The 12,416-nt window shown below is 43.1% G+C and overlaps 1 protein-coding gene across 11 annotated transcripts in view; it reads left to right on the top strand.

Annotated features, from left to right (window-relative positions):
* TRPM8 (transient receptor potential cation channel subfamily M member 8) overlaps nucleotides 1–12,416 on the top strand; it is a 118,405-nt gene that overhangs the window by 94,261 nt on the left and 11,728 nt on the right. For 9 of the 11 annotated variants that reach the window (XM_075511901.1, XM_075511899.1, XM_075511900.1 and 6 more), the window contains 7 exons: nucleotides 2,026–2,171; nucleotides 2,966–3,078; nucleotides 3,553–3,769; nucleotides 6,530–6,621; nucleotides 7,644–7,785; nucleotides 9,402–9,573; nucleotides 9,814–9,991. In XM_075511901.1, the coding sequence (XP_075368016.1) occupies nucleotides 2,026–2,171; nucleotides 2,966–3,078; nucleotides 3,553–3,769; nucleotides 6,530–6,621; nucleotides 7,644–7,785; nucleotides 9,402–9,573; nucleotides 9,814–9,991 (1,060 nt within the window). Of the gene's footprint in view, nucleotides 1–2,025; nucleotides 2,172–2,965; nucleotides 3,079–3,552; nucleotides 3,770–6,529; nucleotides 6,622–7,643; nucleotides 7,786–9,401; nucleotides 9,574–9,813; nucleotides 9,992–12,416 lie in introns of those variants that run through there. The other 2 variants (XM_075511896.1, XM_075511902.1) reach the window with 2 other exon arrangements.

Genomic DNA, 12,416 nt, shown 5'->3' with positions numbered 1-12,416 from the left:
AGGAGAATATAGAATAAGAGAAGCTTTCTGCATGAGTGCTGGTAATATTCAGGTTGAGAAAAGCTGCCCATCAAATTTGCAGGAGTACTTTTGGGGCGTGAGAATAAATTGCAGGTTAAAAGTGGATTGAATTCCTAAATTCTGAACTGCAAAATCATATACATTCCTTATCCTAAGATGACAAGCAGTACTGTTGCTCATTGAGAATGCAGATCTAGCTCAGTTATTCTTCTTCCTTTGTATGGCTTTCAGTTTCTCCTATTGCAAGGACTGCCAATAATTCAGAATTGAGCCCTGCATCTCATGGGCTGAAGTGACCAATAATTTCTTATTTAATGAGGGTAATGGGTGACAGGAGAGTAGAGGGATGTTCTGTTTCTTTTTTTTAGGACTTCCATTTCCTGAGCAATAATGCTGATGTTTCCTCAGTGTCTAGTTATCTTGCAAATTATTCAGAGAAACATGCAAATGAAAGCCAGCACAGCTGGCAGATACCAGGGCAGGGATTAATTTGTAGCACCCACAACTTACAAATTCAAGCTTACCCGTGGTGCACCCTGTGGAGCAGGACCTTGGTTCCTAAACTCGGAAGGAAATGCATTACAGTTGCCTCTGGGGCTTTATTGCAGGTTATAGCCTTGTTCTCTTGCCTGATGCAGAAGACAGTGGATCTGTAACTGCATTGCTGCCCAGCGATCTGCTGTCATCAGCATAAATCAGATCAGGTGACAGTTAAAGTGCAATAACCCTGCAGGTTGAATAGGGAAACAATAGAAATGTTGCTGGAAGGGGCTTCTGGAGACCTCTAGTCCAATCTTCTCGTTAAGGTGGTGTTACCACCAGGACTAAATCAGTTCAGTCATGGCTTCATTTAGCCAAATCTTGAAGATCTCCACAGATGGATATTGTTTTATTGCTCCTAAAAGCAGACGGTGTTTGTTCCTTTTCTGGGGCTTATGGAGACTAGACTGACCTGTTGAACTTCTAGCTTTATTTTTATTTGTGTGTATGTCAGAATGACTACAAAGCGATTTCACTGTCCACTAAAGAGCAGCATAAGGCCACGATGAAAATACCTTGCTCGTTACCAGAAAGTATCTCCTATTTCACAAGGTGAAAACTGCTTAAATAGACTTTCTTAAAGGTATCTGCATCCTTCAGGCCTGATTATTTAGCAAGACGTTGAGAAGTGAACAGGTCCCATTGGAGTCTGTCTGTCAAGATCTGTCTGCGTATTGCAATGTATGTGGCAATACCAGTTGAAAGTATCTCTGTATTGGTGCATCCTGACAGTCGTGGTGACACAGCTGTTTGTGAAATGCCTGGGAAAATGCACTGTTGGAGAGAAGTGAATCTAGTGAAGGCTGGTGTGTTTTCTAAGAGGCTGGATCATTCTTCAGGGCAGTTGTGCTCTGTCACAGATACACCAACAGAACTGCCCTCGAGTAGGAAACGTCTAGAGCTGGAAAGAGAAATAAATTTTCCCTCTGTGCATTGCTAGTGGCAAAAATCTATGGGCAGAATAAGATGCTCGTGACTCTTCTAAAACAACTATGTTTGCAATGTATTTCCCGGTGAAAAAGCATCAGATTCTGCCCTTGTTGTTCAACCCTACTGTTAATATGGGACTCCCGAGACGGACTATAACTCGTTATATCAGTGTTAAATGAATGAAAAGGAGATGAAACAAGCAGATATACTGAGTCATTTGAGTAGGAGATGTTAATATTTTTTACTGAGTTTTTTAGTGCAGAACTCAATGCTATCTCTGTGTGAGCTGATTTAGTATTACAGTTTTCCATCCAGACATGAATTCTGTGTGAAAGCTTAATACATGCAAGTGGGGTTGTAAAGTAATGCACACGTTGTTTTACCGTGCTGAAAATGTGGAAAGAGTTCTTGTATCTGCATGCTTTAATATTATAAATGTTATACTTTGGAAGTCACTGAAGACAATTGCATCCAAGTTGGTGGAAAATTGAGTCTGAAGTTGGAGCTCAGTGTGGGGCTGCCTCTTTCCTGCAGAGCTGTTCACCGAGTGCTACAGCAATGATGAAGATCTAGCTGAGCAGCTGCTGACCTATTCCTGTGAAGCCTGGGGAGGGAGCAATTGTCTGGAACTGGCAGTGGAAGCTAAAGACCAGCAGTTCATTGCGCAGCCAGGGGTGCAGGTAATGATGTCAGTGAAAAGAAGGTGCACAGATTACTGTAACTCTTGTGATCTGGCTAGCTTAAAAAAAGGCGAATATTCTTGCTGTGAAAATGCTACATCCTCGTGAACAGTCTGTGAAAGGCCAATGCTCAGACACTGTCCTTGTGGAAGTGAGAGCCTCCAGGCAAGGTTTCCCAGCCCTGTGAGCACTGAGCTTTGCATGGCGGCAGCTAGCCATGTCCTGCAGCATGCTCACAGAACCAGCGTCTGCAGTGCTGTGAAATGCATCCCAGAGAGCACTGACTGTGGCTGGTGGGGGACAGGGTGTGTGGCTCCTCTTCTTGAAATAAGAGGTAGCTGATTTGCCCACAAATGCTAAGTCAGGAGGGGAAGAGTTGATTTAGAGCTGTAAATCATAATGAGCTAGGTGATGAAGACTGCCTGAAGTGACTTCTCCCTTGGCACAACTCCCGTGTATGCAGTGTGGATGTACTGCCCAGCGTAAAGTGCCTTATAAATCAGGTCAAGTCCTGCTCAGCCTCACTTTGAACTCCTTGTCATGTAGAGTGGAGGGTGGCTGGACTAAGGAACTGGCACACTGTTGCTGTGCTGTGTGCTGTGGTTAAGTTTTCTGTGTTGTTGAAACAGGAATCCCAGTTATTTTGATTGAAATCTCAAAGTTTTTTTTCTAAATAAAATGTTCTCTAATAGGTTTTTTTGTTGCTGCTATTCCAATAGCCAATATGTTGCCAAAATTCCTAGGTTATTTTGTTGCTGCTAGAACAAATGAGGATGTGTTCTTCTTCCCTGCAGAATTTCCTTTCCAAGCAGTGGTATGGAGAGATTTCAAGAGATACTAAGAATTGGAAGATTATACTGTGTCTGTTCTTTTTCCCTTTAATAGGCTGTGGTTTCATCTCATTCAGGTAATCAACTGGCTTCTCATTAGCATAAGTACAGCAAGTCAATTAATTGTAGAATCATGGGGCAATTCAGGCTGGAAGGGACCTCTGGAGATCATCCAGTCCAACCCCCTGCTCTCGAAGCAGGGTCAGCTAGAGCAGATTGCCCAGGACCGTCCAGTTGGGTTTTGAGTATCTCCAAGGATGGAGGCTCCACGGCCACTCTAGGAACCTGTTCCAGTGTTCAATCACTCTCAAATAAAGATATTTAACAGCTGAATGAGCTTTTGACAGATCCTGTCCTCACTCTGATCTGGAGTTAAGATGTGCCAATTTACCTGTGTTCCTGAAGTCAGTGGATGCAGAAGGGCATTACCTTTAAAGTAATGTCCTGTATTAGACTTTGCACCTTTCTAATTTTCACTTTGACAAATAGCACAAATGTTTCCAGGCATAAAAGCTATGCTTTGAGACCTTTTCCCTCTCTTAATTCCTCAGGAAGAAGCCTGTGGAGAAGAGTAAGAAACTCTTCTTGTATTATGTGTCTTTCTTCACCTCCCCCTTCGTGGTCTTCTCCTGGAATGTCATCTTCTACATCGCTTTCCTGTTGCTCTTTGCCTATGTATTGCTTATGGATTTCCAGAAGGAACCTACCGTCCTGGAGATGATCCTTTACGTGCTGGTCTTCATTCTGCTTTGTGATGAAGTGAGACAAGTAGGCAGCGCTTGCAAACCAAAAATGTTTAGTGCTAGGTTAAAAGCCTTGTGGTTTTTCCCCTCTTAGTAGCATAAGGCAGTGCAGGCTGCTTTTAAGTTACAGGAGAACCACATCTTGGTAGATATGTTCAGGCAAATCAAGGCACAATGGATATTTTAAAATTTTGCTTTCCCCTGTGTTCAATTCCTACTTATACCCCAATAAGTTGAGAATAGGAGGTTAGATTTAACACATTTATCTGGATGCATACCTCTAGATCAAATTACTCCTGCCTCTCTTCTCCACGTCCCACCCCTTTTTTTTCTTTTTTGACCAATAAGCAACATACCATTATGTATTTCTGGTTATCTTTTAATCACAGATACAGTTTTTGCTAGTTTCACCTAGTCCCAAGGACCAGCTTTGGACAGCCTGCACTGCTTGTGCTAGTGTGGTGTGGGAACAGCGTGTGGGAGTGCCTTTATAGCCAGCCACATAGTTGATATTCTTCTCACTTCATATGTAAGGGGACATATGAAATACGTTGGTTTTCAGGCAAGCTGGTCTCTACCAGTCAGTGTCAGAATAGTGGGAAGATGCTGGGGAAATTGGAAGAGAAATGGGTGTGTGGTTTCAGTGCAGTGCTGCTTTCTGATTGTCCTGTAAGGCATTAGTCTCCACATGAGTGAGTGTGGGTGATCTGCTGGATCAGACCACCCTGCAACAACATTTCTTACATGAGCTCAAATGACATGGCTGAGCGTTGATGTTACTGTGCTTAACTTGCTGTGTGGTCTTTTTCCTTTCTAATAGTCAAGGTGGTACCCTCTTTAAGGCAACTTTACTTGCTAAGGAAAATGGGGGAAAGGTAAAAGGCTGTTGCAATGAAAACACTAATGGAGTGTTTGTTTCTGCTGATTTAGGTTCTGGTGTCTCTGGACCTGTCGTTGCACTTCCTGTGTACCCAGCAAAAGTCCTGGGGAAAGCCTTAGGGATAGAAACCTTTTTTCCTACCAATGTCACTATTTCTCACTACCCCGAGCAGGTAGAACAGTGTCAGATCCCAGTAATCCCATTAATAGCTGGTGGCCAGGCTGTGCCAGTTTGATTGTGGGAGTGGAGGCAGCTAAAACAGAGACTTTATTGAAGATTTAAAATTATCTTAAGCCAGCGTCCTGGCTGCAAACCTATTTCGCTAAGGAGCAGAATGCAGAGCAGTGTCCCAGTCCTCTAAGCTTCTCAGGAAACTTTCTCCCTGGCTTCCTCCGAGATAGACTGGGTGTGCATTGGTCTAACTCTGCAGTCAAAATAGTATCTGTGTCCTTAATATTAAAAAAAAAGAGGGATGTCTCAGATTTTGTTTTCACATCAAAGGAAAAGTAAGAGTAACGTTGCCTGGGGTCCCACTGTAGCTGCTGCTGTCAGATAACTAGTTTTGGGGAGAAATCAGCCCTCTGATTAGAGTGGTGTGTCTGTGGAAATGACAGCTACTAGAAATTGTTCCAAATCTAAAGCAGATTGTTTCACTGTTGAGGAGAACTGAACTGTATCTGAACCATGAACCACTGGCTCAGGCCTGTTTTCACTTCAGATGGTCCTAGAGATTTTTAACTAGCTGGAGCTACTTTCTGATATCCCATTTAGAGCTGTCATGGCAATAGTGAAATCGGAGATGCCTTTTTCCTGCTATCTGCTTAGCCACATGGATGTAGCCTCCAGCCAGGTGAGTGGGTAGACTTGTGGGGTGTGCAGGAAAACCCCCTTTTCTCAGAGAAGGAATCTGGACAGAACCGTGCACATTAACTCTTAGCCGTGGGAACTACTTGATATTTGAAGGACTAAACTGCACTGCTCTCTCGGTTGTTCTCACCTGTTTGCATGCATCTGCCTCTGTTTTCTCCCTTTCTGCTTTAGACCAAAACCTGTTTCCTTTCCTCCATCCACAATTGTGCCCTTAATAGAAGAGGCATCAGGCTTAGACCTGCTGCATTAATACAGCTGTAGTGCAGTGATATGCTTATTGCTTTATGAAAGACATTTGAACCCGATATATCTGGTTGTTCACATAAAACAACAATTCACTGTCATGTATAGCAAGACAACTTATGTTTGATTTAGGGAGTTACTAGACAGAAACAACCCAATGTCATGGGTGTCAAGACATGTTGTCTCCACTCAGTGCTCAGCCTTTGGAACCTCAAGAAAGGTGTGTGTGGGTCCCAAGATGCTGAAATAATGTCTCATAATACCTTGAGCCTGACACCTTGGTAGCTGCCAGACCTGTCCATCATGTGAAGAAAATGCAACAATTGTGCCACTAGAATGGCAAAGTGGGGCTCTCTACTCATAGCTGCTTCTGCTTTTAGAAGAAAACTCCCCTCAGTTTCCCCTAAAAGTACTGAGAGCAGAACTGCCTTCCTTCAATATGCCAGTTACAGAGAGATTCACTGATCAGTACGCTACTAAGCTTCGGTTATTTCAAAGAAAATTAAAAAGAATTATGATCAGGGACTTGGTCTATTTCTTCAGGCCTGGTGGAGGTTTCTCCGGGTTAAGTTACTTGTCCTAATGAGTCACCTCTGACTTGTATCCAGAAGCTGGTTCTTGCGCAAACTCTGGATCCAGGGTGCAGTACCAGTCAGTCTGGGAATGGGCAGAGATTCTCACTAGACTTGTAATTCAGAAATAAAGAGCCAGGTAATTAAAAGAATAAATTAAATTTGCATCTTCAATCAAAAGCATGTGTGGTGGTTACTTTCTGCTGTTTTTCCTTTCCAGTGGTACATGAATGGCAGTAAGTATTTCTCAGATCTGTGGAATGTTATGGATACACTGGCAATCTTCTACTTCATAGCAGGGATTGTGTTCAGGTGAGTAGTATCTTTTCTTGTGGCCATGTTAGGGCTTTTCTTCCTTTCTGGGTTTTGACTACAACATGTAATGAGAGTTTGGGAAACGACATGTTCGTGAAACTCCATGTTCTTTATGAAGGTCCTGATACTGCCAAGTCTTGACACTCAATCTTTAAAAGCAAATAAAGAAATAAAATAAAGTGATTTGGGGAATATCTGCATGCAATATTTTCTTTTTTTCGTTTAATGGAAGTTGAGTCTATCCCTGAAATCAAAGGTGGCTTTAGGAAAATGCAGATCTTTTTGGGCCAGCAGGACAGCCCTGCTTAATGCTTAGGTTGGATGAGCATGTTTAGAAGATGATATTTGAAATGGGCTTAGGTTTCATGACAATGCCTTCAAGGCTGGCTATATAGAGCATATCAGACAAAGCTGCAGGGTAAGATGGCTAATATCTCAGAGAGTCAGAAGTTCTTTGGGATTTTCCCTGGCTCCTATTATTGACTATTTAGTATGGTAATCTGGAGTCTTTGAGCTTTAGTGTGTTGTATTTAAGGGGACTGTAATTGTACCTACAGTAGTCTAACAGAATGTCATTAGCTCACAGAAGCTGTTCTACAGGAATGGGTGAGTTAACAACCATGACAAAGAAATGATGGAAACACATTTTACAGTGTAATTGTTCAGTCAGCTGTAGCTTAGTTCTTGTTGCCTCAGTGCAGCAGAGCGGTCATTGCACTGATGGTTTTGGAGGGCTGTGGGAATAGGAAAAAGGTACAAGATTTCCTTGCTGTTAATAGTTTTAGAGGGGAAGATGTAGCTAAGATAGGAAGGCTGTAAACAAGGTGTGCATTAACCAGTTCTACCACCTGCCATCAGGTGGGAGTGGGTGGGAGAGGGCATGGGGCCCTGTTTAGCTGTGCTCGGTTTTCCAGTTACTCACTTTCCACTCTCCATTTCAGTGTTTCAGTGTATTTTCACCTGACTTCTGCATGCTTTACCCAGCGCTTATCTTAATTTTCTTTTACTGTCTCCATCAGGCTTCATTCATCTGATGAAAGCTCTTGGTATTCTGGGAGAGTCATTTTCTGTTTGGACTACATAGTTTTTACTCTGAGGCTGATCCATATTTTCACAGTTAGCAGGAATCTAGGACCCAAAATTATTATGCTGCAGAGGATGGTAAGATTCTGGCAGCTATTCAAGAGAGTCTAAATAAATGATGTGACGCCTTGTTTTTCCTCAAGAGTGAAAATCACCACTGTTCTGATGATGGCAGCAAGTTCTCTCCTTCTCTTAAATCTGCTAAACAGGATTAATTAAGATTTAAATAGGAACTAATTAAGAGCAGGACCTCTTTCTCTCCCTCTGCACAGGGAGAGAATAAAGATCAGGCTGAAGAACAGAAGAGGAAATTTGTTTCCTGGTAGCTTTTGTCTTACATGTCCTAAATGTTTCAGTGGTATAGTCCATCACTCTTGTTGCTCACATGAGCATTCCCCAAACAAGACAATGATGATAAATGGTATAGGAGGAGGATTTCTGTCTTCTACTGCATCCATCACACAAGTAACTGGAGAAGCAGGTGGTGAGGAGTCTCTCATGGAGTGGCCTGGCTGATTCTGTCCTTTGTAGCTGGAAGGGATGTTTGCTAGCAGACTGGGAAAGGTAATAGGAAGAGAGTGGGATTCCATATAATACAGATATGGCTTGCTGTAGGTATGGGAATGAGGAGCATTGGAGAGCTGGAGTATGTCTGCTTGAATCTTCCTTCCAGTGATACCTCTGCACACATGCACATATACTCCAAAGAAAAGAGATTTGAAGTGCACTCAACATGGGGAGCGTTTGGGGAATGGCACTCAAAGGGCATGTGAAGTGAGTATTGCTGGATGTCCTTAGGAGAGGTTTTCCCTCTCTTTCTGCATTTCTGCAGTGGTTGGGTTGTCTTGTGCCATAGCAAAGGATTGGCATATATGGAATTTAAAAACCAGCTGTGTGGGGACAATAGGAGCAATAGTGTGGTCTGCAGCTTACACAGAAAGCCGTTGTTTTGCCTTTACCACTGCTGCAAAGTGGAGCAAAGTCTAGAGATTATCTGGTCCTAGAGTGCCTTATTATATGGAAGCAACGACACAGGATTGTTTCCTGTACATCTTTCTCTTGTTTAGCCTTCTTCAAAACAGATGAGTTTTTGAGTGAGTCTAATAATAAAGATGCTTGGGGCTAGTGGAAGGGCAGATCTCAATGGAGGTGGATCTGCAATAAATGGGAAAGTTCAGCTGGGGTACTGCCAGCCTTCAGTTATCTGTGTACTGTTTAGAGCCAGACATTCATGAAACCGTTAGCCAGAGTGTCTGGACTATAAATGCTGGTTTGAAGCCATCCAGAGTGGCATTTTCAGAAGTGGTGGCTGCTGTCACCTGACACTTGGCTGCAGGGTCTGCAGCTACAGTTGTTGCATAAATAGTCTTTATATGTGGATCTGGCTTTTGTGGGTGGACCGTGTCTGATCCAGGGGGATATCCTATATTCTGAAACATGCCTTGGTTTTCTGGTTGTGTAAACATTTTTGAAGTTCCCTGAGTGGGAATGATCAATTATTTTTGTGTGTGTGTGTTGGTGATTGTAAATTTATGAAGCAGTGATCTGAAAACGTGCATTAAAATGGTGCTGTGTAGGCTCTTATAACATTTGTTCTCCACCCAAATATCAAATCAGGGAGAAAAAAAGGCATCTGTGGCTTGCAACAGGCATGCAGTGGAACACTGATGCGTTTGCTTGTTGTCCTTTTTCAGATGATAGATGTCTTCTTCTTCCTCTTCCTCTTTGCTGTGTGGATGGTGGCCTTTGGTGTGGCCAGACAAGGCATCCTGAGGAAGAACGAGCACCGCTGGGAGTGGATATTTCGATCCGTCATCTATGAGCCATACCTGGCTATGTTTGGCCAGTACCCTGATGATGTTGATGGTAGCTATCTTCTGTGGGAAGCTCTCCCGGGTGGGTGGAAGGCTCTGTCCTTTCAGTGGTTGTCCAGTCCTGTGTTGACCCCTTTCCTCCAAGCAGCAACAAGGCAAGGTTTTATGCCTGATGGGGAGGCGGGGAAGGAGGAGGCCACACGTATTGTGGTCAGTGGCAGTACCTGGGGCTGGACCCATCAGAAAGAGGGGGAGAGGGCTCACTGTTTGCTCTCCGCTCTCACCCTCTGAGGTACCACCTACAACTTTGACCGCTGCACCTTTTCTGGGAATGAGTCCAAGCCCTTGTGCGTGGAGCTGGATGCCAACAACCAACCCCGCTTCCCGGAGTGGATTACCATTCCCCTTGTCTGCATTTACATGCTCTCAACTAACATCCTCCTTGTGAACCTGCTCGTGGCTATGTTTGGGTATGTAATAAAGGAGCGATCACTTGCTTGTAATCTCTGTATTAATATCCCTCTGAGAAACGGAATGAAGTCCTGGAAAACAGCATGAAGCCAGGCCGTGGACTCTGCCTGTGTCTTTTGCAGAGGAATTGCTGGGAGTACTCTGGACAGGGTTCCCAGCTTGAAACAGACCTCTCAAGTTAAGGGTGTGGTGTGGGAAGATGGACAAAAGCAAGGTTATTCAGCATTTCTCATAGCAGTCTGATCAAGACTGGTGCGATGTCCTGGGGATGGATTGCTGCCTGTCCTTTTACTACTTCTCTAAGTATCCTTTGCACAGTGGGCTTAGTACAAACCCCTGTGATTCACGCAGGGGGTGATAGCTGGGTCAGTGCTTTACCAAGAATGAGTTGCTGCACAACTGACCTTGCTAGACTGAATAAATGAGTTATTATCACAGTCTTTTTATGGCACTATGGTTTTATTAACCAGAACTGCTGTGTGGTGATGATGGGTGTGTTACTGCTGTAGTGGACCTGCTATTTATTGTTCTGACTTATACCACAGGCAATGAGCCGCATCTTCTTGGGACATACAAAAGGACTTTGTCTTGAAAAATGCCGTCACCTCTGTTTTTATACAGTGATTTATCTGTCTGTGGGTCTACCTGTCAGGAGGCCTATTTGGGCATCTTGTGAGGTGTTACACCATGCAGATGGATCAGACAGCTGAACTGTGGTGCTGGTAACTGCTGACTGTATCACATAGCCAGCACTAATTTGCCAAATAAAAATCGTTGCTGTCGTGCACATTATCAAATATGTATTGACTGCATTGGGACCAGCAAGAGCAAACCATAACTGGTCCTCAGGGAAAAGTTTCCTCAGCTTCTTCCAGAAATCTTTGGTGTTTACACTGCAAGCTTTGACACAGAGTTGAGTTAAAAATGGGAAGTCCTTCATAGAAGACTTGGGGAGTGTGTTGCCCTCCTGTCTCACTTCTGACTTGTGAATACAGTTGGATCAGTGCTGTGGCTCTTTTCTCCTTCCCAACCCTGCTTCTTTTCTGCTTTACACTTCCTTGCAGCCTAACAAAAACACTTACAACCCCTGGGCACCATTCTTGAGGTCCGCTATGTTTATTTTTGTGTGTTTTGATGGTACTTTGGCAGTGACAGACTTGGCAGGAATTTACTTTGGCAACAAGAGTATTTACAGGAACTGCTAAGGACTCTTGGTTTGCCTCAAGAGGATCTCCCTTCTGAATGCCAGTGCCAATTTTTCCTGGCCTGAGATAAGATGTATTAGCGTGATGAGTTGAGAACCCCTCAGCTTTGGGATGTGCTCTGCCCTCTGCTCTGAACCTTTCTTCCCATACTGACCTGGGCTCCAAAGACAGTCAGAAATGTGACTTTTGAAAAGGCGGCTAGGACTGGTGCAGCATATCTATTTATTGTACATGTGTTTTCCTAACCTGCACAGGATCTGGGGACAGAAGACAATGCTTATGCTCCCTAGAAAGGGTGAAAGCAATTCACATTAATAAAGGAAAGTATAGCAGTAAGCCAGCTCTACCCTAGAAGCCTTTGATATTTGTTACAACACTTATTTTAACAGCACCTAATGGTAAAAGTTCTGGTTTGTACACTTATGCCAGTAAAAACCTAGTTTTTGCCAGTTCAGCTTATTTTGTGGAAGGACCCGGCACGAATTCTCTGATGACACTCTCAGAGCTTTGCATAGTTCATTTTAACAATAAACTGAATGATTTGATCATGCAGGAGTGCTGCATTGTACTGAACTCAGGAAGCCCGGTGGGCGAACAGCAATCCCAGATGTTTTTTTTCTTGATGCAGTTAGAAACATGTGAATCTGGGATGGCTCTTCCTAAGACCAGTGTGTACATAGTATTTGTCAATCTTTAATAATGCTGATGTCTATTAGACACCAGTTCAATCAGTCTCTCTATATGTTGTAATTATAATTATATATTAATTTTAACAACAGAGAATCCAACTTTTTCTTTGCATCCAGTATGCATTAGCTGAAAAGGATGAATATTACATTTTAGATACTTCTGAAATTCAGGATTGTGTTTATCTTCTAAAACAATAGATAATTTCCACCAGGTGAACATTTTAGCTTATCTCATGTAAGGGTCCGTTAGGATCTCAACACAGACAATTTGGAAACATTCATCTGCCATTTAATGTCAGCAGTGAAAGGTCAGGCAGTCTGTGAGCTGTTTGCTCTTGTGGTTGCTGCTTTGCTGCGTTTGTACAGTGCTTAGTATAGTAGGTTTGATCCATGCCTGGAGCATTCTTAATGCCTCTACTAAAAATCTCAGGAGCTTTTCTTTTTTTGTAAATGTTCTATTTTTAGGGGTTTTTTTTTGTGTAGAAAGAAGTTAGCTGATGAATTAATGAGACACCGTATCTTGCAAAGAA

The sequence above is a fragment of the Mycteria americana genome, chromosome 9, assembly GCF_035582795.1.
Source record: "Mycteria americana isolate JAX WOST 10 ecotype Jacksonville Zoo and Gardens chromosome 9, USCA_MyAme_1.0, whole genome shotgun sequence".
NCBI classification, from domain to species: Eukaryota; Metazoa; Chordata; class Aves; order Ciconiiformes; family Ciconiidae; genus Mycteria; species Mycteria americana.
The sequence above is the reverse complement of the archived record's forward strand: the minus strand, read 5'-3'. Positions and strand labels throughout refer to the sequence as shown.